The sequence below is a fragment of the Lytechinus variegatus genome, chromosome 1 (assembly GCF_018143015.1).
Source record: "Lytechinus variegatus isolate NC3 chromosome 1, Lvar_3.0, whole genome shotgun sequence".
Taxonomy (NCBI): Eukaryota; Metazoa; Echinodermata; class Echinoidea; order Temnopleuroida; family Toxopneustidae; genus Lytechinus; species Lytechinus variegatus.
This window is the reverse complement of record NC_054740.1, coordinates 35141496-35166935: the sequence shown is the minus strand read 5'-3', so window position 1 is coordinate 35166935 and position 25440 is coordinate 35141496. Positions and strand designations below refer to the sequence as shown.

The following is a 25440-nucleotide window of genomic DNA, read 5'->3' as shown; positions in this document are numbered from 1 at the left end:
TATAACACACAAAATATTCTCATAATGATATCTATAAGTTTGCATTAAATGCCTACTATTTTGGACTATTTTCTTTGAAAAATGTACATGTGCATCTTTTTAAGGGTATCCCTTACTGTACCCTTTCAGTAGATTGAAGGAAAATTATTTGATTTAAAACGTTATTTTCACAGCCGTTTGTGTCCATTTTCTGCATGTAATCTGATCTAGTCACGGCTGATGTCTGGAGTGTCATGTTTTGACATAATCATGCACTGATGGTCTCGCAGTTATTTTGATATCAGTTACCCGTCGTCGAATATGCAAGTATATGACGAAAAATGATTTTCTCTCTTCACCCCCCCCCCTCTCTCTCCCTTCACATCTGAACACATAATGATAAAGGAATTATAAACGGTGTAAATTGAATTAACTCATCTACGTCAAAATTTCAAATAAATTTTACACAAACTTCTATAAAGATAGGTTTGCATAATTCAAATTTAAATAGAACTTGGATTTTGTTATGGTATTATTTTATAGTAATTGCCCATGCACAGTATAATTGTATTGTATTCATATTATATTATATAGTGTTTGAAAGAAAAACAAAATCATTCTGCGATTTTACACAATTTACTTAAAGTAGCTATCTATGGTAGATCGGAACATAGGCCAACGCAACAAAAGAAAACAAGAACGCCCTGGTATTTTACATTTTCCAGACATAACCTTAAGAATCCATATTTCACGGTTTAAAGAAACACTTTTATATTTTCAATTGAGTTATGTAGCCCATTCTCTTGAGAAAAAAAAACGGCAGAAATAAGTGTGGCTCCTTCTCATTTTCACTCTGCTACGTTTCTAGTACGATAAAAACGGTTCATCAGAGGAGAAATCGAGAAAGGGACCCAGTCTTGCTCTTGCTCTCACTCAAGTCACCTAAAAGATGGTGTCAAAGAAAAGTCAAATATTTGCCCTAGATCATGCTAAGTGAGAAATCGGAGTGTGAATCTTATGTGGCATACCGAGTTAAGTGTACTCAAGTAATTGCAGCTGTCTTGGGAGTTAAGACACACGGCCGTGCGAATTCCATTTTCCGTAGCTCTGCCACTTTTTATTTTTTTCCAAGATGAATTATTCATTTTTGATAAACCGTGGGTATTCTGTACAATGTCATGCAATATGCAGAAGAAAAAATCGTAGACTTGCAAATATCAAATATTTAGACGTTGACGTCGCGTCTGAAAAAAAAACATATCTGCTGAACAGTGGCTAGATTTCAAAATGGCGGCTGAGCGTGCTCTCATTTCGGTCACCAAGGAGAATCTTTGCAGGCACTGATACATAGAGATTAACTACATCAACAGCTACTGATACTGCTTAAGTTATTGGGCAGGGCTATCATGATATACAGTATAAATATACCTGGCGGTATCGATGCAGGGCCTATAAACCGCTATAATCATTCACCGATCATATTCCTGGGAAAAGCATTTGGGCTGGACCCATTATCGTTCCAAAAGATAAGAGAATAACTAAAATTCTTCCAGCTTACTATTCAAGCATAGTTTCAATCATGCATAAAATAACAATGGTATTGGTGATGGTTTGACTTGCTACTTAAATATAGGCCATGCCCTATTTTTATGAATTGAGGTAAATATGTATATAAACATGTATGTGTACTTTAATGTTTTTTGAGCTGGAAAGTGGTTATGGTAAAACCTGGCTCTGAACAGACAATTAATAATTGAAAGGGCGCCCACATGGTGCGGTTATTTCCGAGAAATATCACAATGTAAGAAGACAAAATGAGCACGTCTTAATACTTACGCGCGATATTACAAAAGTCTTCTTAAAGAAACAAGTGTGAGGTATATCGTTTTGGAGAATACAACGGGGGCAGTGACATACAGTAGGATGGGGGTGGGGTGTCTGGACACTTCAAAAATTTGAAGCCTTCTTTTTTGGGGGGTCTTTGGATTAGACAAAAAATATGAATTGAATAGTTGTAACCAACTTCTGTTTTGTTCTCTATAATATTGCCAAACACCTTGTCCTCAAAATTGATGAAACTTAGATAAGATTTTTATTTTTTCCACAATGGCTGCTTAAAATAATTGATTTATTTGTCTGGAAACACAAATTGTCCGGACACACAATCATGCATAACCTATATCGATCAAATTTATGATTGTACCTCAATCACACCAATGAGACTGAATCTGAGTGCATACAATAGTATGCTAACGACGAGTATCGAACCCTTTTCAATCGTTTCATATCACCAAGGCGCGGTGTAACAAGGGGGCAATATACACATATACAAGATCATGATCCCATCGGTAATTAACCGACTCTGCACACTCCATGCTCTATTTACATTCAGTCATTACCTTGTGCATTGATGAGGTGGAAGTAGATGGGTTTCTTGGATGTATACCGACATTCCATATCTATCTCATTGACTAGCATGTATACTGTATCATTATGATAATAATGGCCTTGCATACAGAACTGATAAAGATACCCAAACACATACAGGATGGTATGAATAAGACGGTCTTGAGTGTGGTTAAAAAAACACTCGCTCTCTTACTAAAATTCATGGTTAGAATTTATCAGCATCCAATATTCTAATGAATTTTTTGCAGAGATTTATCAGATAGACTAAGTTTACTCGCAAAATAATGACTAGGGAGCAGTTTATGAAAATCGCCATAATGCCATAGCGAAAATTACCATAACAATAAAATAATAATATTAATAATAATCTTACTCTATCAGCAACATATGAGTATTGAAGAAGAAGAAAATATTACCAGGGCTATGTTACAAATGTTTTCGATTAATCATAGAAAAAAGGTTAAGGCATCAAGATCAGTCTTGAAGGCGCATTTCATTCAGTAACAAATCAAAGTTGATGTCATAAATCGCAACTGATCAGAAACCGTTGTGTTATTTGAGCTAGAAGTTTTAAGGATGATTAAACTAAAAGTCAGGTAACTTTCATAAGAATGTTCATTTAAAGTGTATGCCATGCACTCAGATAAAAGATGACCACTGTCATATTTGACATGAACAGAAGTATGAAATGCAATCTGAAATATGATTAATTAAATTTTCGGGGCAGCGGGCGGGCGGAGAGTGGTAACAAAATATCCCGCGAAGAGTAGATTCCAGACCGTGACATGCATGCCCATGTTGGCCTCTGGCTTTCAGCTATCTCTTTAGATCGATAGCATCTCGATCGATACTAAATCTGAAGATGAGAACACAGTCTCAAATATTCCGACCAATTCCCCTTCCGCGTTGCCATGGTAACGTCTTCCTCGTCTGTCGTCTCACACACCTATAGCGATTGATGGAGGTGGGAGGAGAAACGGGTCAGGATTAGGGTTTTGAGAAAAGCGGTTTAAACCTCGTCCGGGCACATGGTGCGGGGGTTTTAGTGGTCGAATCCGAGCATATTCCATTTTCTACTAAGGAAAGTACATGTATTTGTTAATGATGATGATGGTGTCGATGAAGAGGGGTATAGAATGAGGAGATTTCAAGTCAGACTGTTAACAAAATAATAATAATAATTTGTAGGGACAGTAAGAAATTTGTGTTTTTGTTTTAGTCATTAATTTTGTTGTAATTGTACTGTCCTTATAGAAATTAATGTTTCTGCTTCTATTCATATTCATACTAAAATAGAAAGAATGATTATGTGCAGTCAAAGAAAAATGAAAAGATATGAGCAGATTGGATAAATACAGATCACTGATATTAAACAGATAAAACGTCGTGCTATCGGTTGACTGTAAAGAGAAAATATAAATCATTAGTGATAGCTACCCTTGGTGGACAGATCTATTGCGATTCAAATAGACGAATGTATCATCAATCTAGCCACGTATGACGATAGCCGTGCCTGGATATAGCTAAGGCGTGGTTTTCATTCGATCCGCGGTTGAGGAGTATGACCAACATTAGAAATAAGAGATGTGATATGACGTCATAATCGTGGAGAATATATACCTGTACATTAACCTTTTTACTTTTGTTGGAATATCATAACACTCTTCATTAATTAGCAGGAAAATGTTGCAAAAAAATAATTAGCAACGTGATAAAGTTTTTCGCGGTTACCCACTTTTATATCGTTTTGCGTCATAGAGGTGCTGATTTTATCTACTGTGAGTCAGCGAAAGAAGAAGATAAATTCTCATCTATATCTCACGTAAGATTCCTGTGATTGATTGAATATTGCGTCCATGGTCTCCAATATTTACCCTAATGAAGAATAATAAGTCGTAAATCATTTCACAAAGGACTCGGTATATACAGCAATGGCTGTAAAAGCCGACGAGATTTTCGTCCTTGGCGTATTTCAGTTTTCCTCCGATATGATCGGTCTTGTTTTGTATCGGAGGTGAAGGGATTACCTTAAATTTGGTTCATTCTACCACTTTAAATCATTGGAGAGTGTTCAGAGAAGATTGAAATTTCCGAATATATTCATTAACGTCGGAGATTCCATTTTCTCTACTTTTTGCCTGTCTGGACTTTCGAACTGTAATATACGAAAATGTATTTAGTCTCTTATTTCAGGAAAATGACGCAATGATGTTCATAGTATTAAGATGTTGCTTTTTATAACACTTTTTAAGGCTTATAAGGCCTCCCGTCATAAAAGGCTTAACCTATCCTGAAGTATTCTTTAAAAGTGGTCTATAAATCCTTTACATCTACATTTTTTAATTTGAAATGCCAAGGAGGCATGCTGGATGATTCTTAAAATATACAAGTTTCTGCGAAATCCCAAGGAGAGAAGTAAAAGGTAAACATGGCCTCTAATGCCATTGGCTGGTGAGGTTGAGAAAGGGGGTCAGAAGATGCTAGATTATCAACATGAATTCATGCGAGGGTAAGATCAGAGAGAGAGGGAGAGAGAAGGACAGACAGAAGGCGGGTGGAAAAAGTGTAAAAATGCGGCGACACAGCATATTAAACATGATAAATTCTACACATACATGACATATAAGAATATATTATGTCAGAATATATGAAGAATTTTATTTGCAAAATCCGTGTGATTCCTGATGACCATAATACAGTTTTGCTATCACGGCGCCACGGCACTCAAACCCTTCTAAGCCATATATCAATTCATCTTTCAATACATCTCTTCTCCTTCCCCTTGCCACTAATGTTCCTACACATTGGTAATGACATTCTCTCGACGATGGGAAACATCGACATGAAATATTCAACAATTTCCCCCACACTAAAGCCAATCGAAGCACGTCGAGAAGGGATAAATAATTCAAGAGGGGGCCCCGGGAATGGGTAAAAATTTGATCCATTGCCGATTTCATGCTTTTTACGAAGAGGCCTTTTAATAGCTTCTCTCTCTCGTTTTATATCAATAAGTGCACTGCACCAAGACCAGTGTAAGTGCAGTGAGTTGACGTATATTCGAATTTGTGTTGAGACGACCACAATCTCATGGCTACAAAATGTGCAAACATAATGATCCAAGTTGCCTCTAGATATAGAAAACGATTCATGGGCGTTCCTGTGAGTGTGATTTTATATAATTTATATAATATATAATTAACAAGAAACTATTATATTTAAACCATATATGAGCGCTAGGCCATGATATCAAACATGTCAAACTGAACTGAACAAAAAGATTCGTTATTCCGGAACACGTTGAGTGCGACCGGTGTGTTGGCTCAGTTGGTAGACCGTCCGTCTCACAACCGGGAGGTCGGGGGTTCAAACCCCGGTCGCGACGTTAAAAGATGGGAGTTGCTACCCTGTTTGGCGTTCAACGATTAAAGGGATAGAGCCTCGTCGATCTGGCGCTGCACAGCGGCTGCCGGGCTCACGATCAATTGGGCAAAACAAATTTCATTTCATGTCTATTTTCGAATAAATTATGGATTTTCATTTTCATTTTTTCATAAAACAAGATGTTCGTTGGTCCGGAGACGAAATAGGGTTTGCTTTTCTGAACATTTTCTATTCCGAAGGTTCATTATAAACAAGGCTTGTTATTCCAAAAACGAGAAAATGTTTGTCAGTATGAAAACTAATGGACGATACGAATCTTAATTCATTTTCAGACTAACATTCAGAATAAGGAATATATGTTTTCGGAATATATCGAAACTGTCGTAGAAATGAACTTTCGGTATATTGAGCTGTAAGATTAACATACAGACAATATCGCATCCGTGACTATTCGTTGGAGAAAAAAACTATTGCCACTTTAGGTCGTAAGAATATACGACCGAAGTAAAAAAAAAAAATGCATTATCACCATGACAACCATACTAAAGCATCATAAGTGCCGTTAAACTGTCTGCGTATTAAACGTGAGTAAAGACAGAAAAGAGGGAATGAGTATAGAAAATAAACTGCAGCAACTCAATTCAAAAAGCAACAAACCCGCAAATTGGGCAACTTTATACGTAAAAAGTATGAATTAACATCGTAATAGAAAGGCTACAAATTCATAAAAAGAAGATTGTCTGAAACGATTGGTAGAAAAAAACGAGTGAGATAAGAAAGTTATTTTGATATGTTTGACAAGGTTTGTTTCATTCATTTTAAAATTTTGAAAGTCTTACTTTCTTATTCATGTACATGTAAAATGTATTCTATTCTATTTCTGTAACCAAATTACAGACGCTTATGAAACTAAGAGGCTAGAGGTAAATCAGTGCTTCTGCATCGCTTACAATGGTGGTCCATCCATGCCCTAGATTTCGAAAGGTATCAGGCACTTGCCAGCCTGCCAAAGCCCATCAAGCCGACAGTTGAACGCACTCTTGCCATAAATCGTGTTTAATACGATGTTATGGCGTGTATACTCGGCCTGAAAACAAGACACAGTGTGTGATAAGACACGTACTCCCTCCCTTCTTATAGTCTCTTGACAATTCTACTTTTCATGCTACTGGGACCCATCTCAAGTGTTAACATTGGGTTCTGGAAAACAAGAGGGGACGATGGGGGGAGTGATCCGGGGTATGAAGGGTAGGAGATGAATAGGTAGACCCACATCCCAATGTTCCCCCCAATAAACGATTATAGATTTAAAAAATACCAAAACTGGCCAACTACGTCAACGTTTTTTTTTTAAAGACGATACAGAAAGATAAAGAGAGTCTAGAATGAGTGCGTATCATGGGGAGTCTTTCTTTCCTGCATCATCCACGGGCTTGTCGTCGAGGGGGAGGAACAGGTCTCCTTTACAAAGATACCATCGATGTTCATGAGGTAAAGGCTGGTGAAACAAAGTCATTTGAATTTGCTGTAAATAACATCACCTTTGGTTCATGCCAACTCAGAATTGTTAATCTCTACAGACCACCATACTCTGAGAATCACCGCATCCCAATTTCTACGTTCTTATCTGAATTCAGCGAGTTTATTCAACCACACCTGATGTCTAACATTCCTATAATTTTGACTGGGGACTATAACATTCATGTTGATGTTATTGATAATTATGACTCAAGATTGTTTCGAGATTTGTTAGAATCTCTTGGATGTGTTCAACATGTTAAAGTAGCTACTCATGTATCAGGTCATACCTTAGATTTGATCATTACTCGACAGTCTGATGACATTGTTTTAGAGCCACCTTGGTCGGACTCCTTGGTGTCTGATCATATGTCCATTTTCTGTACCCTTAATGTTTGTAGAACTCCTTTGCCAGTGAATAAGGTGTCATATAGGAAGCTATCCAATGTTAGATTAGATGCACTTAATAATGACCTTGCCTCATCTGAACTTTGTTTAAATCCACCCGATTCTCTTGATGACCTAGCCTCATCATATGATTCTACCTTACGGTCTATCCTAGATAAACATGCCCCTATGTGCTTAAAGAGTGTTAATAGTCGTCCTAGAGTTCCATGGTTTACTGATGATATAAGGATGGAAAAGAAGAAGAAAAGAAAGGCTGAAAGGAAATGGAGAAAATCCAAATCTGTCTCTGACCTTAATGCTTTTAAGACAGCTAGAAATAGGACATTATACGTAATGAATAAGGCCCGTTCTAAGTATTACACTGATTGTATCACTGATAATAGCTCAAACCAAAAGAAACTCTTTGGCATAACAAAGTCCTTACTGAACATGACAAAGAGTGATCTTGTCATACCTCCTAGTGTTGACAACTATGATTTTGTTAATGGACTAGGAGACTTTTTTGAACAAAAAGTAGTAAAAATTCACTGTGATATTGAATCATTGTTACATGAAGAGCAGATTGGTGTTGATGGGCTGCAGAGATGCTTTTCTGCTTCTAACCAGCACGTACTCTCGAGCTTTAAGTTACTATCACTAAGTGATGTTAGGAAAATTGTTATGAACCTCAGCAAAAAATCATGTTCCCTCGATCCAATGCCAACAAGATTGGTTGTTGAGTGTCTAGATACCTTACTACCTGTGCTTACGAAAATCATAAATCTCTCATTACATGATGCCAAGTGTTATTCGGGTTGGAAGCTAGCGTTAGTTAGGCCTGTGCCAAAGAAACCTAATTCAGAAGTAAACTTCAATAACTTCAGGCCAATAAGTAACCTTCAATATGTGTCAAAGTTGGTTGAAGGGGCAGTCACCGCTCAAATTCAGGAACATCTCGATCGTAACAACCTCTTCCCCTTAACACAGTCAGCTTACAGGAAGTGTCACAGTACAGAAACAGCCCTACTAAAAGTCAAGAATGATTTACTAATGGCTATGAACCAACAGAAAGTTACCTTTTTAGTACTATTAGACCTTAGTGCTGCATTCGACACTATTGACCATAGTATACTTGCTGAAATATTGGAAACTGATTTTGGGATAACAGACTCTGCTTTGTCTTGGTTGCAGTCTTACCTTTCCGATAGGCAGCAACAAATATCAATTGGTGACATTACCTCAAAGAAATTTGATGTTAGATGGGGCATTCCCCAAGGGTCCAGGCTCGGACCTCTCCTTTTTTCCCTTTATTCTAGTAGGCTTTTTTCGGTTATCAAAGCATACTCTGAAAAAATATCTTGTCACTGTTATGCAGATGACACTCAATTATACATTTCCTTCAGCCCAGTCAGGGAACAAGAACAGTCCTGTGTTTTGTCTCTTGAACACTGTCTACAGGAACTTCGTAGATGGATGTTGAGCAGTAAGTTGAAACTCAATGATAGCAAAACTGAGTTTCTTATTATTGGAACACCTAGACAAGTGTCTAAACTAAATATAGATTGCATAACAGTTGGAAATACTGTAGTAAAGCAGACCATGGTTGCAAAAAACCTTGGTGTCTGGTTTGACTCGCAGCTAAACATGGAAACCCACATATCCAAAACATGCAAAACTGCCTTTTATCATCTCTACAACTTACGTCATATCCGAAAATATTTAAGCAGCACATGTATTGATACACTGGTCCATGCATTTGTAACAAGCAAGTTGGATTATTGTAATGGACTACTTTTTGGCTTACCAGATTCTCAGATAAACAAATTACAGCGTGTTCAAAATGCATGTGCCAGACTCATTTGTAATTCGCCCAAATTTTCCCATGTAAGGCCCCTACTCATCCATCTACATTGGCTTCCAGTACGTCAGCGAATCAAATTCAAAATAATGCTCCTAACATATAAGATACTACATGACATGGCCCCCACCTATCTCAGTGAACTCCTTAAATTAAAATCACCCACCCAGTCTTACAGGCTTCGTAGTTCCCATGACACAATGCTCCTCAGTCTCCCAACATGTAAAACAAAGATCACACTAGGTGACCGTGCCTTTATCAGTGCTGCACCCAAACTCTGGAATAGTCTCCCTTCCTCAATAAGAAATGCATCCTCTGTCAACTTATTTAAAACCAAACTGAAATCCCACCTCTTTCAAGATAGTTTTTAATAAGAAGTCACTTTTTCATGTTTTTGATTATGTATTTTGTAGAAATAATTAAACTTTACTTATTTTTCTTCAATTAATTTAGTGAACTAAATTTTTGCGTATCCTGTTAATAATTGTTTTTCTGCTTATCTGTTATGTATTGTAATGCGCAGTTGAGTATATCCAAATAGAAATTGCGCAATATAAATTTACAATTATTATTATTATTATTATTAAAGTGGTTGATGGGTTGGGTTTGGTGTATAATTGTGTAAGGGAGGGTGTGGGTTGGGTGGGTATGTGTATCAGACAGAGTGGATTTACGAGACAGAGAAATTTTAACATTCAAAATTTTGTATCACTTTGCTATTTCCGGGTAAAAAAATATTTATGATTTTATGGTATAGCCCTTCATTATACATACACCATGACAAGACTATTCATGGCGTTCTGAAAGTACGATGCTCCCTGAAACAGAGTACCTTGTATGTGGTAATCACGTGACCCTGTGGACCGTTACATCTATGACCTTCCATGCCAGTGACCTTGAAGGTAGTAGTATTTAATATCATCTTATTATTAGATCTTCCATTGGAAATAAGTTGTCACTCGTCGGTTGGCACGCCGCAGGGAATAATTCTTGCCTGTGTTGGGTTGACAACGCCAGTTAATAAATGGATAAGAAGAAAAAGGAGGTACATTATACATGCATATACTAGCAAGGAGAGTGAAGAGAATGTGCTTGGGAATGATGGAACTGAGAGAGAGAGAAAGAAAAGAGAGGTGTATTTTCTATGTAAGATTGTAAATAACGACTTACTCTAATAAAAAAAAGAGTGGGAAAGTGAGAAATAAAAAGAGAGGGAGAGGGCTGAGAGAAAGAGGTGGAGGGTCAAAGGAGAAAGGAGCGAGGGTGCTGATTGAGGCAGGAGCATTGCGGCCAAGACAAAAGGACCTAAAAAAGCCACAAAACCTGAATAAACAATGGGGTACATACCCTACATACCCACATCATTTAGACAAGAGAGGTCTGTCGGTTAGCAGTAGTTTCACATCAGAGTAAGATAACGAATAGGCAAATAAGCACGCGGTTGCTAACATAATATCATTACAGCATTGGCTTATTCAAGGAATTTGTTTGCACTTGTTGAACATCAAAAAGTTCCACTAACATGACTAAAGAGGGGTGAAGTTTCAAATCACAAGGAGAGATCGGCATAATAAGCTTGCGGGTGCTACATTGTAAAGGATTATCAGAGTGTTAATTGGCTCATCGAAATACACTATGCACTGGTTTTACGGAGAAATGCATGGTTGACGAAAAGTTCAGAACAGAAATTGCATCAGGCATTTTGGGATATCACTTCTCCAACAAACCACCACCACTCTTGTAACAAAACAAGTTAACTATCCTCGCGAAGAACAGAACGATGACCAAATCATCCACCATATGGCCTCGACACATACTTTACCAGTCCGAATAACAGACCTAACACATGCATTTGTTTTATTCCCACCTAACATCTATAGCCCCAACCATTATACCCCAGGCAATACCTGAAAACATGGTTTTCTATCTCAGAACACACGGTCTATATGCATGACGAGGTCTTACCTGCATTCATTTGGTGTTTCGTGAATATTGAATTTAGGGAACTCTGTTCATATTGACTGGGTAAACTCAAAATGATCCGTTACCAATTGTGATCATTCATGATTATCTCATTTGCAACAATTAAAAGGTCCTCTTTTATATATCATTATACGTAATGCATGTTGTATATTTTCAATGTACAAGACTGGCGTGCATGGATGATACATGATATTTGTATTTCCCATGGGATGTAACATTTTGAGCAACGATGTGGAAAATATCCATGAACCGGCCAAAAAGTACAACCAAATATCCAGGACGGTTTAAAGGGCAATGTGATTTATTGCTGTCTTCATGTCAGCAAGCAAGCAATAGGTGTATGCAGATTCCCAAAACTCAGAAAGAAATGAGCTCTATAAATGGATGGAATACATAATTTGCTATGAAAGAAGTATTATCTAAATAATGACTTTATTAGTATTATTATCCTTATCATTATTGTTATTATGCAATCGAAAAGATATTATATCATTTATTTTCGGGATATGTTACAGAATTTATGAATTTTCATTTAAGCAATCGGCTATTCTGGTATGAATATCGCTTTGGATTGGATTTCATCATGTTTTACCATGTTTTCTTTTTTAAACGACAAGGAAACCCTACTAGGATGCGACTTCCTTGTATATTTCCTTTTTATGTTTTAAAACGACTTATTAAACTACATACCAAACCTTGATTTGAATAAATTGACTTGTAGAGATAAATGGGGTTGTACGCAGGTAAGTTTTCGGGTAGAAATGTGAAATTTAGTCAATGAAGAAACTAAAAATTAACGAACGTTGCATGAAACGCGACACTGATTACTTTATACTAGCTGTCAAGGAAAAAATGCCACTGATGCTACCTGTTTGTTCTATACAGCGCATATACATGGCTCAAGAACACACTTTTTAGCTTCGGCTTGATATCACCCCCTTTTCAAAAGATGGGTGCCTCATGCATTTACTCGTTACAGCCCGTTGCCCCTACCTCGTAACAGCGACATCCAATAGAAATAGAATTTGTCAATGTGTATATGCATGAGAGAACTCTGTCCGAGCTTTCTCTCTTAAGGCGCGAAACTATAGTCAAACCTTTCCTCCTTTTCTGTGCACGCCCGTGATGTGAGAGGCATCCATCCCTTTTGAAGTGCCCCTTCCATCTGCGGACGCGTTATGCAGCAAGATTTATGTACGATTTATAAATCGATATGAACGCAGAAAATCTCCTATGCTTCATGCAAGCATTGTATACTGGTGAAATCGCAAATCTTAAAATTTCAAAAGAAACAATGTTGAATAAGATAGTCACAGTTTAAAACTTCATCGTGATTACATCTTTTAAAACCATCTTGTACGATATCCACTATTTTGTTCTAACATGCGACGCGGACTTCTGTCTATTTGACAATGCCCGCTTTCTAACTGTGAACTATCTTTACATAATGAGAGAGAAAAAAACAAACAAGGTCAAAGAAGGTCTTCTTTGCTCGATTCCCAGCGCAAATATTCTAATAAATTCTTCGCCAGATATTCTATTGGTTAACACGGATTTGCCATGGTGGAAGAAAAGGTACAATTCCACCACCAACCCTTCATTTGCAATTTAACCATGTTGGCGAAGTTTATTCACAAAAACTGCATGAAATCGAAAAGCTATATAAAGAAGAACATAATTTTGTCATAATGGGACTGCTGTATCACCGATTCTTTTAAACAGAATGAGAAGCCAAAGAAGTCGAGCCACAAAACTTCCAGTTACAACTCCAATCACCTTTTACCGAGAAAACCAGCATGTGAACATAATCAGTCGGTGCGAAAAACAACCTAGGGCTCATAACACAAAGCTTAGCAATGATCGTGAACATTTTTCTACGATTAATTGCATTGACTACAATGTACAATCAACCGTGAAAATCAAGCATACGATTAATCGCTAACCATTGTGTTACGGGACCCAGAATACACATTTGGAATGGAGAGGGTTCTCGGATATTGAACCTTGAACCTTACATCGAGATCAATAGGCTAACACTAGACCGTACATATCCTGAACGACGTCTGCGGGCATAGAGAAAGCGAAAATCAGTAGCTCCTGATGGAAAAGACGACGGAGGGGGTATCGAACCCAGAATCTCTCGGAGATTCGCATTAATGTTATACCACTAAGCCGTCAAGGTGATCTGATTCAGATGGTTACACAGTCATGGAGCAACATAAGAAGGTCATCTGAGTATGATGATGCTGAGAGAGAAGATGCTCGAATCTCGGATCTTCCAATACGAGACGCCAACTTGTCACGAACGTATAAGTGTGAATACAACAGGTATAGGTTAGATGCTAGTAAGCTTCGATGGACACCTGATATGGTGAATCTGGAAGAAGAAGTGTTTCCCGGTGATACTCTGGGCTGTTAGGAGTGACCGGAGTGTTTACAAAGCGAGTTTAAACACCGAGCAACATTCACGATAGTCTTAATTCAGTATATCGAATTATTTTGCACTGCATTCAGAATATGTTGATCGATTGCGTAAATCTGCTTTCATACAAGACCAATGAACAATATAATTAAGAAAGTCTGGAGATAATAGCAAATAATTTTTGGTTCCATTGTTGGTTAAATTGATGGCACAATCTATCATTTTCGATATGATTTGAATGCCGCTGTCATACAATCCTTTACTATTTATCTGTTAGTACCGTGGACGTTACAATTTTGAGTAAAATTTATCACAATATTATCCTTTACATGCAGGAAGATAATATTGTTTTGTTTAAAAATTGAGAAGGATCCTGATACATTTGCGCTTATGTTGACATCATAGCAATTATGTTAACTATGTTACATTCAATTAGATTTTAGTTCAAACAATTATATTATGGTTCATGATATGTATATGATGAATTATCTTAATAACATGAACATAACATAAAATGCACAGAGATTGTCCCTTTTAACATTGATATGACCAGAGTGTACAGAGGATATCTGTTGCATTTCAGAATTCATGTCACTTACCGAAACTAAACAGAAGACGAATAAAACGTATCACATAAAAAACTTTCATACCAGTCCGGATATTATAATTGACTATTATGGGATATGACTCTCAAGGAGTAAGAAATATTAGCAATTATCGACTAGAGCTACTAAAATCAATCTGATTATACCCTAATTGTTATCAGGAGCCATATTAGATTTTTGATAATTGACTTTGATACAGAGATCATATTCCCCTTTTTGTTTCCAGATTCTTGAGGGTGAATATGAAAACTGGGTAATTATCCTTACACAGGATGCAACCGACCTTTAGTTTCATCATAACAAAGTACTTATTGTCATTTAAGAGTAAGTTTAATAAGTGTAATAACAATAATGTCATTCTGTTTTTTTTTCAGTTGAGAATCCGAGAGTTTTTAGTGATTTGGCTCATTGTGACACTGGCTGATTGATCAAAGGATGAACTCCGTGCTTCTTCATTTTGTAAGCTAATTATATATTCAGAGTCAATATTATCAAAGCAATTTTGAAATCATGGAAAGGTGCTTGATATACTCCTTGATGGTTGTATTAATCACCGTCCAATGTTCATTTGGATATGACAGAGATCCTGTCAAGATATCTTCCTTTCCTATGAAAGGATCACTTCAGGGATGCAATGAGAACTTGCAGACGAAGACTGTCGCTTGCATTGGTAAAGGCCTTAAAAGGGTTCCCCGAAATCTTCCAGAAGATATCTATGTGCTTAACCTGGCTTACAACAATATCACCATGCTCTTAAATGCATCGTTCGAAGAATACCCTCTAATCAAAGACTTGTACATCTATTTTAACGATCTACGATCGATAGAACCCGCTGCCTTTCACCCTATCAGGGATCTAAGATATCTGGATCTCTCCTATAACACGCGTCTGGTTGTGCTTCCAGTGAAAGGAGTCTTTATGAAGTCTCCAAAGCTTTTCAGTCTAAACTTGTCGCGGTTAAACCTGAGATCTATCCCAAATGACACACTGAAGTGGAGCCCACGTCTACGTCTTGTGAATCTGTCAAGTAACAAACTTTCCTTCATCAATTTAAGTTCCTGTGGCACGGTCAAAGAAGTAAATTTGAGTCGTAATCTTATACAACGGCTTACAATGGAATATTTCATATTCCCGTGCCGCACCGATCACCTAGATCTAACAAACAACCCAATACAATTTGTAGACTCCGACGACATCGCATCACTCCAAGTTCGTTCATTAAAGCTAGGTCAATACAATTTGCGTAATGAAACATTACTTAACATCATACTAGGAATCTCAAAATCAAACATCCAAGAGCTATCAATTTCGAATGGCTTTGTAGGTGAGTTTCCAGAGGGTTTATTCGAACCACTGCGCAACTCTTCCCTCTCTGTACTGAAATTCAACGGGAATAGCATAATCAGCCACGATCTTTCAGTCTTTTCTAATTTGACAAAAATTGAACAATTTGATTTCAGTTATAACATTCCCTTCATAGATGAAATCCAACCGGTGTTTTTCGACGGTATGAGGGCACTAAAAGTGTTGACAATCGACGGAAACGAAGTAACGAAATTAAATCCTTTCAACCAAAACTGGACAGTGAACTTAACACACCTGAGCTTACAAGATAATAAATTAAGAGCAATATTCGCACCTGCATTTAGTGGCTTAGAAAGTTTAATCTCACTGGACATGGCATGGAACAAATACCTTTTTGTATTTATGGCAACATCGGGACTTGACAACATTCAGTATCTCGATTTGAGGGGAAGTAGTATAACTTTTCTAGAATTTAACACCCCAACTCTAAGATTCCTGTTTCTTAATAGTGTTTTAGACCATCCCCATCTGGCACCAGGAGACTCCTTTAAACATTTACAGTCACTTGTTGAGTTAAACATGAGAGATTCTCGCATTTACGATTCTAACTTGTGGGGTGGTGTAGATGAGTCTCTTTTCGATGGATTATTAAATCTGACTTATTTGGACCTGAGTAGAAATGATTTTAGGTATGATTTAACACCTGGGATATTTCGAGAACTCTTTGGATTAATAGAGCTCAATCTAGAGGAGTGCTCTATGACTGGCATACACCCTCTACTATTCGTGGGCTTGGAATCGCTTCAGAAAGTGAACTTGAAAGGGAATAACATCAAGCATCTCCGTGGTGATCTCCTTTCTGTATTGGGTCAAATAACAGATATTAACTTAGAAGGGAACCTGATAAACTTCTTGGATGACGTTATGTTCATCAACAACAAGAAGCTTACAAATCTCTCTTTGGCCAACAACAAATTAACGCGCCTTAATCAAAGCACTTTTAAGCCGATCTTTTCCTCTATTTCAACAATTGATATATCAATGAATCCAATCGTTTGTAACTGCGATCTTAAGTGGCTGATTGACTGGTTAAAGGGGTCCATCGAACTTAATCATATAAATAATACAGTTTGTTCGCCAGCATCTCTTAAGCCCGTTCGTTTAAAAACCCTGTTCCATTTTCATCCAGATGAACTATGCAGTATCAGGACTGGCCTTGTTTCCGTGATTCCACTTGCTGTTGTTGGTGTGCTTGTTTTGGTTGTGGTTGTTTTTCATAACCGATGGCATTTAAAATACAAGATCTTTCTCCTGAAACTAGCTATCTTCGGATACAAAGAGATGCAAGATGCCCGTGACCATAACGATTACGAGTTTGACATGAACATCATGTTCTATGATGATGACGAAGGGTGGATTCGTGATCATCTACGACCTGCTCTCGAAGAACACCTTCCACAGTTCCAGAGGAACGTCTTTGGTGACGAAGGCCTTGTCCTTGGTATGCATTACTTAGATGCTGTGGATCATGCGGTGACCCATAGTTACAAGACCATCATCGTACTCAGTAGAGCAGCTGTGAGAGACCACTGGTTCATTCTTAAGTTTCGTACGGCCATGGATCACGTGAGTGATACTCTGACTGAATTCGTACTGGTGATATTCCTTGAAGACATCCAAGATGATGAAATGCCTTTCTTGGTGAGGTTGTATCTAAGTGATGGCAGACCGTATATCAACTGGACAGATGATGTAAGAGGACATGAATATTTCTGGAATGAACTGTCCAAAAGGCTGACCATTAATCTTAGGACAAATGATAATATCCCCAACGAGTAGCACAGTTGGTAATTATTATAGCGCAGATAGTACGTGCATACTAAAGTTTGCTCGATACTTGGCATCACTATTGATCAGAGTTATTACCCCTGGCAGTAGCTGAGCCAATTTCATTGTAATCACATAATTTATCGTGGATTTTTATTTCTAAAATTGCTTAATCGTTAGTCAGTTAACATCAGATTTGAATATAAAGTAATATAAACTATAGTAAATTCAAAAGTATTATTGTCCTAACGATTGTGGCGTACGGTACAAATTGCACAACAAAAGGAACAGAGAGAGAGAGTTGTTCAAATTATTTTCTTTGGTATCATACAATTACAGTTCATAGCAGCAATTATTCATTTCTATATACGTCAGGTCTTATGACTAGAGCATATGTGGTCAGTAATGGTTATCATTCTCAAAAAGTTATCCGTTTTGATAGTTTAAAATTATTATTTTTTCCAAAACGAACAAAAACTCATAGGAGATCTGTGTCGCATGTATAGCTCCCTAACGATATGAATAATTGTTTTCCATAGCAATTGAGATTGATCTTAATATAAATTCGAAATTGTCGATATGATTCGTGTTTGGTGCTTTATGATTGCACTTGGAGTGAAATATTCACTCAATGCGCACTGATATGGTCTCAAGAAAATGTCTAGTGAGAGATAAAATTCCGCTTTAAAATTCACTTTAAAAATTCACACCTCAAAGAGTGGACATTCTCACTCTGTTCTGTTATTTTTGTTTACCTGATTCTGTGTGTTGTTCTGGTGGGCTATCCACAATGGTCACTGTTCTTTCTTTATTCACGGCACTGTACATGGCTAAGCAAGACGATCCACCAAAGTATAGAGACAATGTGTAATTCCAATTAGTCCAGTTGGTGTAACACAACGTCACCGGGTGCTCTCTCGCAATCAACTAATGATTAAAGGATCTTGCTTCTGCTTATGATGGTAGCTTGTCAGTTCCGCTGATTCTTGTTCGTTTGTTTTCAAAGTTAACAGGATGCAGGTATAAACATGATAAAGGTGCTGCGAAATGGGGGGGGGCAAGGGGCTGTGCACTTTTTACCATTCTTGCTCATGTATGACTAACGTTATTGTTGTGGTATTGTTTAAAAACTTTTATTTGTGCATGTTCACGAAACTGTCATGAATCATAGATGTTAAGTGTGCACAATCAGGGTACCATCCTCCCTCCTCTTGTGAAATTGTACAACACGTCAAGGTCATAATTGGACATAAACTGGCAAGGATTATAACCAGGATTATGTGATCATGAACTAACCCAGTTTTTGGAGCATAATGCCAGCAGTGTACAGGCGTAACATTGGCAATTCTTATTTAATGAGTTCACCGTTGGATTCAAAATATGAGACAATATGTGAAAATATGACATCAACAACCAGTATTCTCTTTACATTATCATGATTATCAAGTACTTATGGCGCTAATTATTATTTTTTATGACCCCCCCCCCACTGCCTGTGTAAAGTCATATGAAACACATTCATAATGTCAAAAGAAAAGGGCGATAACATCACGATACCTTTATGGTATAGTAGTAATTTTTTATTCGTGCTATTTCGAAAGAAAGACGATCAGAAGATCACATCGTGAACAATGCTGGTGGTTCTTGTTCAACGTTTTAAAACAAAGTGCCATATATACATGAACAAGTGAATTATGAAATGTTCATTTGGTTCTCACTTTAGGATTCAGATTTTTATGAATTTTAATGGAATTTTTTTTTTAATGGGTCTGGTATTTGTACATATCAAGGAGAGCATAAAAAAAAATCGATTACCTAAATGTAAATACACATTTTAAGAAACATAATATCGCAGTTGATGTGCACTTCAGTTGATACATTAGTAGTTGCATAGCACTACAATATATAATGTTATCGAAGTATTCTTCACACGTTTAGTATGTGTAACTCATCATTCCAGTTGGGAGCAAAGTCAGGGCAAAGATTGTCACTGGGAGGAATTTGCTTCTCATGCTCCTCACGATTGAAACCTTTTCCGGAATTGCGAGGGAGCTAAGCGACCCAGCGAGAAAATGTCCAAAAACGAAGAGTGAGGAAAACCACATTACATTATTTCATATTATGAATATACATTTTATACAGTCTTTTAGCTTTCTGGGGTTGACAAGAAAGATTTGCCATTAACGCTCACATGCCACCACTCGTAACTTAAATGCAGGATATATTTTGTTCCAGGGATATAGCTTCTTGCAGAATTAATCCATTTTTATACTGTTTTGGTCTGTTTGTGCTTGTTATGTGTTTGATTCATGTGAATATATAAAAAATAAAGATAAATGCCAGCTTAAGGCATTGACTTAAACATCTTGAACATAAATTTCATGTCTTCAATGGAGATGTAAAATAAAATTATTTCCGTGACTTTTCCATCACATAATCATGACACACGGCATGTTGTGCAACTGATACTCAATGCACACGTCAAGTTGATTCGTTTATCCTAGTGATATTATTTATTTTGAAACATGAAGAAGGTAAGACGTGGTACTGTGATCACAGCATGGGTTAGGTCATTGCCATGAGTTTAATGCCAAGCACTCACATTCTTCATGCATAATGAATTTTGATGAAAGAGCGTCGCCAGGAGGATGGGGTGTGTTGCCCCCTTCAATCTTCTTCGTGTCTTACTCCTAAACTCTGATAAGATACCCAAATTGAATAGAAAAAAATCAAACAAAACCAGTAAGAGGGTAATCTTCTTTGTGCTTAGTTATATTTAATTCATTGCCGTAAAATGAAAGGTAACCTACTAATAGTCTTCATTTAATTCTGATGTTACCAAACAAAATTGAACAGAAAGAATGAAATAAAGAGTAGATGGCTCGATAGGAAGGTAATTGGTTATTATTTAAAGGGCAATCGAGGAAAGAAGATGATGACTGACTTCAATGAATAAGTTAGATTAACTTTTTATTTGAGAGCGGCAAAGTAGGCCTATGCGTAGATTTCACCTCACTTTTATAGAAAGGCTCTTGAATTACAATATTAAAGAACCTTTTATTCATCTTCTTTTAGTAACACAAATGTCTTAAAAATTTTCAAAGACTTATGATCTGAAAAATTGATGATTATTGTACCCTTCATTGTGACAATACGAGAATCTGACAGAATACAGGGTCAACCGATGAGCCTCTCTGTATATATAGAATCTGCATTTACCATTTGAGTTTTCCGAGTTCTTTTAAAAGGTTTTTCTTTTAAATTCCTTTGACAATTTCACACACATGTTTATAATAATCTATCTGATATTATCACTCAACATGAATGGGAAGGAAATATAGAGGAGAGGGGTGGAAGGTAAAGAAGGGATGGTGATGGGGAGGGCGAGAGGAGGAGTGGAGAACGAGTAATGAAAGAAAGTCATCTTATGGGGTGTTAAAAGAAAATTACAATCAATTGTCAAGTCAATGTTAGGTCTCTAAATCAATCATAAGTCTAGTCATTACAAATTTGCACTTGATTGCTGGTATTCTTCTTGCATCAAGAGGTAAAAAACAATTTGGTATAGTTACAATAATTATAAATTAGCATCATAAACTTGAAATTGATTGCATTTTTTCTTGCAACACCCCATAAGTCATGAAAGACGGGCGAGAAAAGGGAAGACATAGAGAAGGATGAGGTGTATATTCGACGAGGAAGAGTTGGAGCAAAGCGGGGGAGGAGAAAGAGTTCTGATGTAGGAAGCATCTCGTTGAGATGCGATCCCCTGGCCGGGTCAACGATTCCAGCAATGCACTTGATTCCTTCTCCGGATGGGACTCCCTGGTGAAGATGATTTGAAGAACCGTGGTAGGTCCCAGCCATCTTAACTCAGAAGATGACAGTATAGGATGAGATAACTTCTCAAAGGAAATATAATATCAGGCATATAGGCGCTTTACTCTTTGACAGTAATCGTACAGCGTTGTGATAGTGCGATATACGATTGTATTGTTCTCTTGTCTGTAAACAATCCCCTGCAAATAAATCGATTGAATCTGATAATAAGACAAAATCGCTTATAAATAGTTTATATTTCATCATAGAGATATTTCAAGCACTATCTCAAGCGCATCATTATGGAAGCATTACTTATTTAAAAGGTAAACGATTTATCATGATTATCACTTTGATTAATATAGATAGAATAAAGACGTAAACAATAAAGAGTTTTGCGGAATTTTCTTGAAAATACGTGATTCCTTCTGATTTGATGACAAATAAAATACACAAGTCACGTGACCTGACCATGACGGAAAGGCATGCTGGGAGGATTTTCCTGTCTCCCAGGTAATTGATACAGACATCCAGACCACAACATGACAATAGGACTAAAAGAGGCCAGTGAAGATCCGTTGAAAAACATGCCCTAAATCTGTTCATATTATTAGATAAACTAACTAACTGATTAATCAGCGAAAGAACAAACCTTGTGTTGTCTTACTTGTGGTTAACACAGCTGAGGTGATGTTCGAAAACACATTGCTGATTGTCAGGATAGAAGCATATAGCGAAAGGTCAGAGTCAAGTACATACACTATACATGGTTGATTAAATTCAAGCAAAAACGAATGATTAAACCATACACGTCCACGTATTCAAATGAACTAGAATATGTATATCAAATCTGTAATAAATTTGCTTTGAAATTGGAAATGGTTTAACGAAACTTGAGAACGAACCAGTGCCCCCTTACAGCATTTGTTGCCCCCCAAAAGGTAATACAAGTGGGTTTTTTATCATTGTATTGTAGAAATCATATTTAAATTTTATTAAATATCTGATTGACTCTACCTCTCCTATATACTCCAAATCCATTACCCCTTCCGATCCAAATTACTACCCCCCCCCCCCACACACACACCACCACCACCACCCTTCCCTAGACTCCTTGAGCCCCTCCTTCCCATTTCTTCATAAGTTTGGAAGCATCCCAGGTAGTCATTTATCATCTTATTTGATGTTTGACATGTCTTCTGTCGTTTACCCACCAACCTCTCTGTGATCAAATGCGACTTATGTTATACGAATGACACGGAAATACTATGACAAAGTTATGAGGTTTGTCGTAATTATACATGGTGATTGCACGCTACTTTGGTAAGAGATAAATGAACGACTCGGCCAAATACGTATTTTCTTCCAGAGCTATTTGGAACATATTTTTTTATTCAAACATACAAAAACTTTGGTGGTAATTTCCGCATACATTCGTTAGTCCGAAAACGAAATGAGGTTCGTAATTCCGAAGGTTCGTTAGTCCGAAAACAAAGTGAGGTTCGTAATTCCTAAGGTTCGTTAATCCGAAAACGAAATGAGGTTCATAATTCCGAAGGTTCGTTAGTCCGAAAACGTAATGATTAATGAACCTTATTTCGTTTTCGGACTAACGAACCTTCGGAACAACAAATCTTATTTCGCTTTCGGATTAACGAACCTTCGGAACAACGAATCTTATTTCGTTTTCGGACTAACAAACCTTCGGATTATCGAACCTTATTTCGTTTTCGGATTATCGAACCTTCGGAATAACGCCACAAATGATCGGATTAACGAACCCTTTTACTTTTTCGGTTTAACGAACATCGAGGTATAGGCAATTTACGTGTTTAAAAATTACGAACCTTCGGAATAAAGAACCTTCGGAATTACGAACTTTCGGAATCTCGAAGTGTAACCGTAATTTCATTGGATTCTGTTCGAACTTATTTTGAGGTCGTTACCACAACTGGTATTTATCTTTATTTTTTACTTAAACTAAATTGTTGAATCCAGAAAGACATTTTTACTTTCCCTTGTTTTTTATTCGGTAATTATGGTTTATTTTCCCCCATGTTTCTCATGCTAATGTCTGACCTACAATCTAATCAATACGGATGCTCATTAATCGATGTAACATAGACATTATACCCGTCTGCATGAGTTTCATGATAACAGGTTGATAACACAAATAAATGTCGAGGACATTGTCTGTAAACGGTGACTTTTCTTTAATATATTACTCACAAAAGCAGTATAAAGATTTGTATCATAACAAAAATGTGACTTCTGACTAAACGTTATCTTGTTGTTCTTTCTTACTGCACAATGTGGTTTCATATAATTATTAACTTATTTTAGGTATCATTCTCAGAGAGATTGTGAACATCATTTAATTCACGAGATGAATTGAGAACTCAAAATTACAATGTCAATGTCAAGAGTGCATCAATTTTGTATTCGCCTTGATATACTTCTGATTTAAGGTGGTACTTCACATACAGCTATCATTGGGGGTAATGAGCAAACAATTTTGAAAGGGTGCAACATGACGTAATAATATTTCTAAAAAGTCGAGAGTAAGCTCAAATGTTGGTATTTAAAAAAAAGTTGTGATAGATTTCGACGAAATTAAAAATATTATATTTCACCGTTTCTTTTCCCTTTCTCTTTTTTTTGTCATGGAACTTTTTTTCTACACGGTGGTTGTGAATTATTCCTTACTCAATCACATTTCCCCTACGGCGGACGTAGGGCGAGTCGAAAGCAGACGTTTTATTTATTTTTATTCAAACCAAATAGGTAGCTAATACAAAAGAATGTTAAAACGGCTGTTTTAACGGCCACCGTAAGGCAAATGTGACTGAGGTATTAATATCAGTTAAGTCTGTCGTCCCTTGCTTCGCCATGTTCGCTCGGAAAGCAGCCAACAGGGCCTTGATATAAGAGACTAGTCAAAGAGCGACACCATATGGGGGGGCGCCACCCCTATGATTTTTGGAATAGTAAAAAGGGGGACCTCATATGCATTTTGAGTAGACCAAATAAAGCCTTGATCCATCCCCCTCCCCCTCTCTCTATTCAACTTGTTTCTCAAGAAGTAAAAAGAAAGAGAAAAAAAGATAATTGGGAAAAGGAACACAAAAGAAGAGGAGCATGAAAAGGAGAGTGTATACACCTATTATTCTGCAGAGAAACAATGAAGTCATCTTTAGGTCCCCCCCCCCCCCTCATCAAAATACCCTGACGCAGCCCCTGATCTAGTCAATCTGAAACTGAAAGTAAAAAGAACAGTGATCACAGTGACATGTACATTAACTGACATTATACAAGAACATGGATGTCCTTGTACATTAACTGACATTATACAAGAACATGGATGTCCGTGGTATAACTAAAAAAAACATATAGGCCTGGCTCTACAAGGATATATCCCACTCATATGACTTCGCTGGACCAGGAAATGTCTGGTAGAACTCTTATGTTGACTAAAGACAAAGGAATGTTAAGTTTGTCTGCCATTTCAACGATTTTCGAACTTTCTCACGGTGTCCAAACACGGAATGTGCTGCGATTGTGACAGTGTAATGCAGCCTTCGTAAGTCATTCACCGCGATCATCACGATCATAAGGGATTCCCTTGCAGTAAAACTTTGTATATAACTGACAGTACATACATGTAGTCATCTGAACTCCGCGATCCCCTTTTTCAGAATTCACCCCCTCCTCGAATTCCCACACATTTCTTCGTATGTAATACATGCATGTTCATTTTAGTTTGACTTTGACTTCTTCTCTCTTAATAAATTTCATGTTTTGAAGTTTCTCACAGAGTCATCTTAGCATGACCCTCTATCGAAGAGGTTAAATCCGGCCTCATCTCTTCATCCACCACTGATGCGATCCACTCATTCACCCCCATCTGTTTCATCCATCATGGCGATGAAGATGAGAGGAACGAA

General features: G+C 37.2%; 2 protein-coding genes across 2 annotated transcripts in view; one reads left to right on the top strand and one right to left on the bottom strand.

Moving 5' to 3' along the window:
• Positions 1-18664, bottom strand: part of LOC121412598 — a 54314-nt gene extending 35650 nt beyond the window's left edge. The window contains exon 1 of the mRNA XM_041605382.1: positions 18433-18664. Coding sequence (XP_041461316.1) covers positions 18433-18505 — 73 coding nt within the window. The 5' untranslated portion in view covers positions 18506-18664. The remainder of the gene's footprint in view (positions 1-18432) is intronic.
• On the top strand, positions 14870-18423 carry LOC121412586 (toll-like receptor 3). The gene has a single exon (XM_041605373.1). The coding sequence runs from the start codon at positions 15056-15058 to the stop codon at positions 17687-17689; it is 2634 nt and encodes an 877-aa protein (XP_041461307.1). The 5' UTR covers positions 14870-15055; the 3' UTR covers positions 17690-18423.
• Positions 18665-25440: the final 6776 nt, after the last annotated feature.

Bases quoted from the DNA above. Each gene is read 5' to 3' on its own strand.
- LOC121412586 (XM_041605373.1), top strand. From the start codon at position 15,056: ATGGAAAGGTGCTTGATATACTCCTTGATGGTTGTATTAATCACCGTC.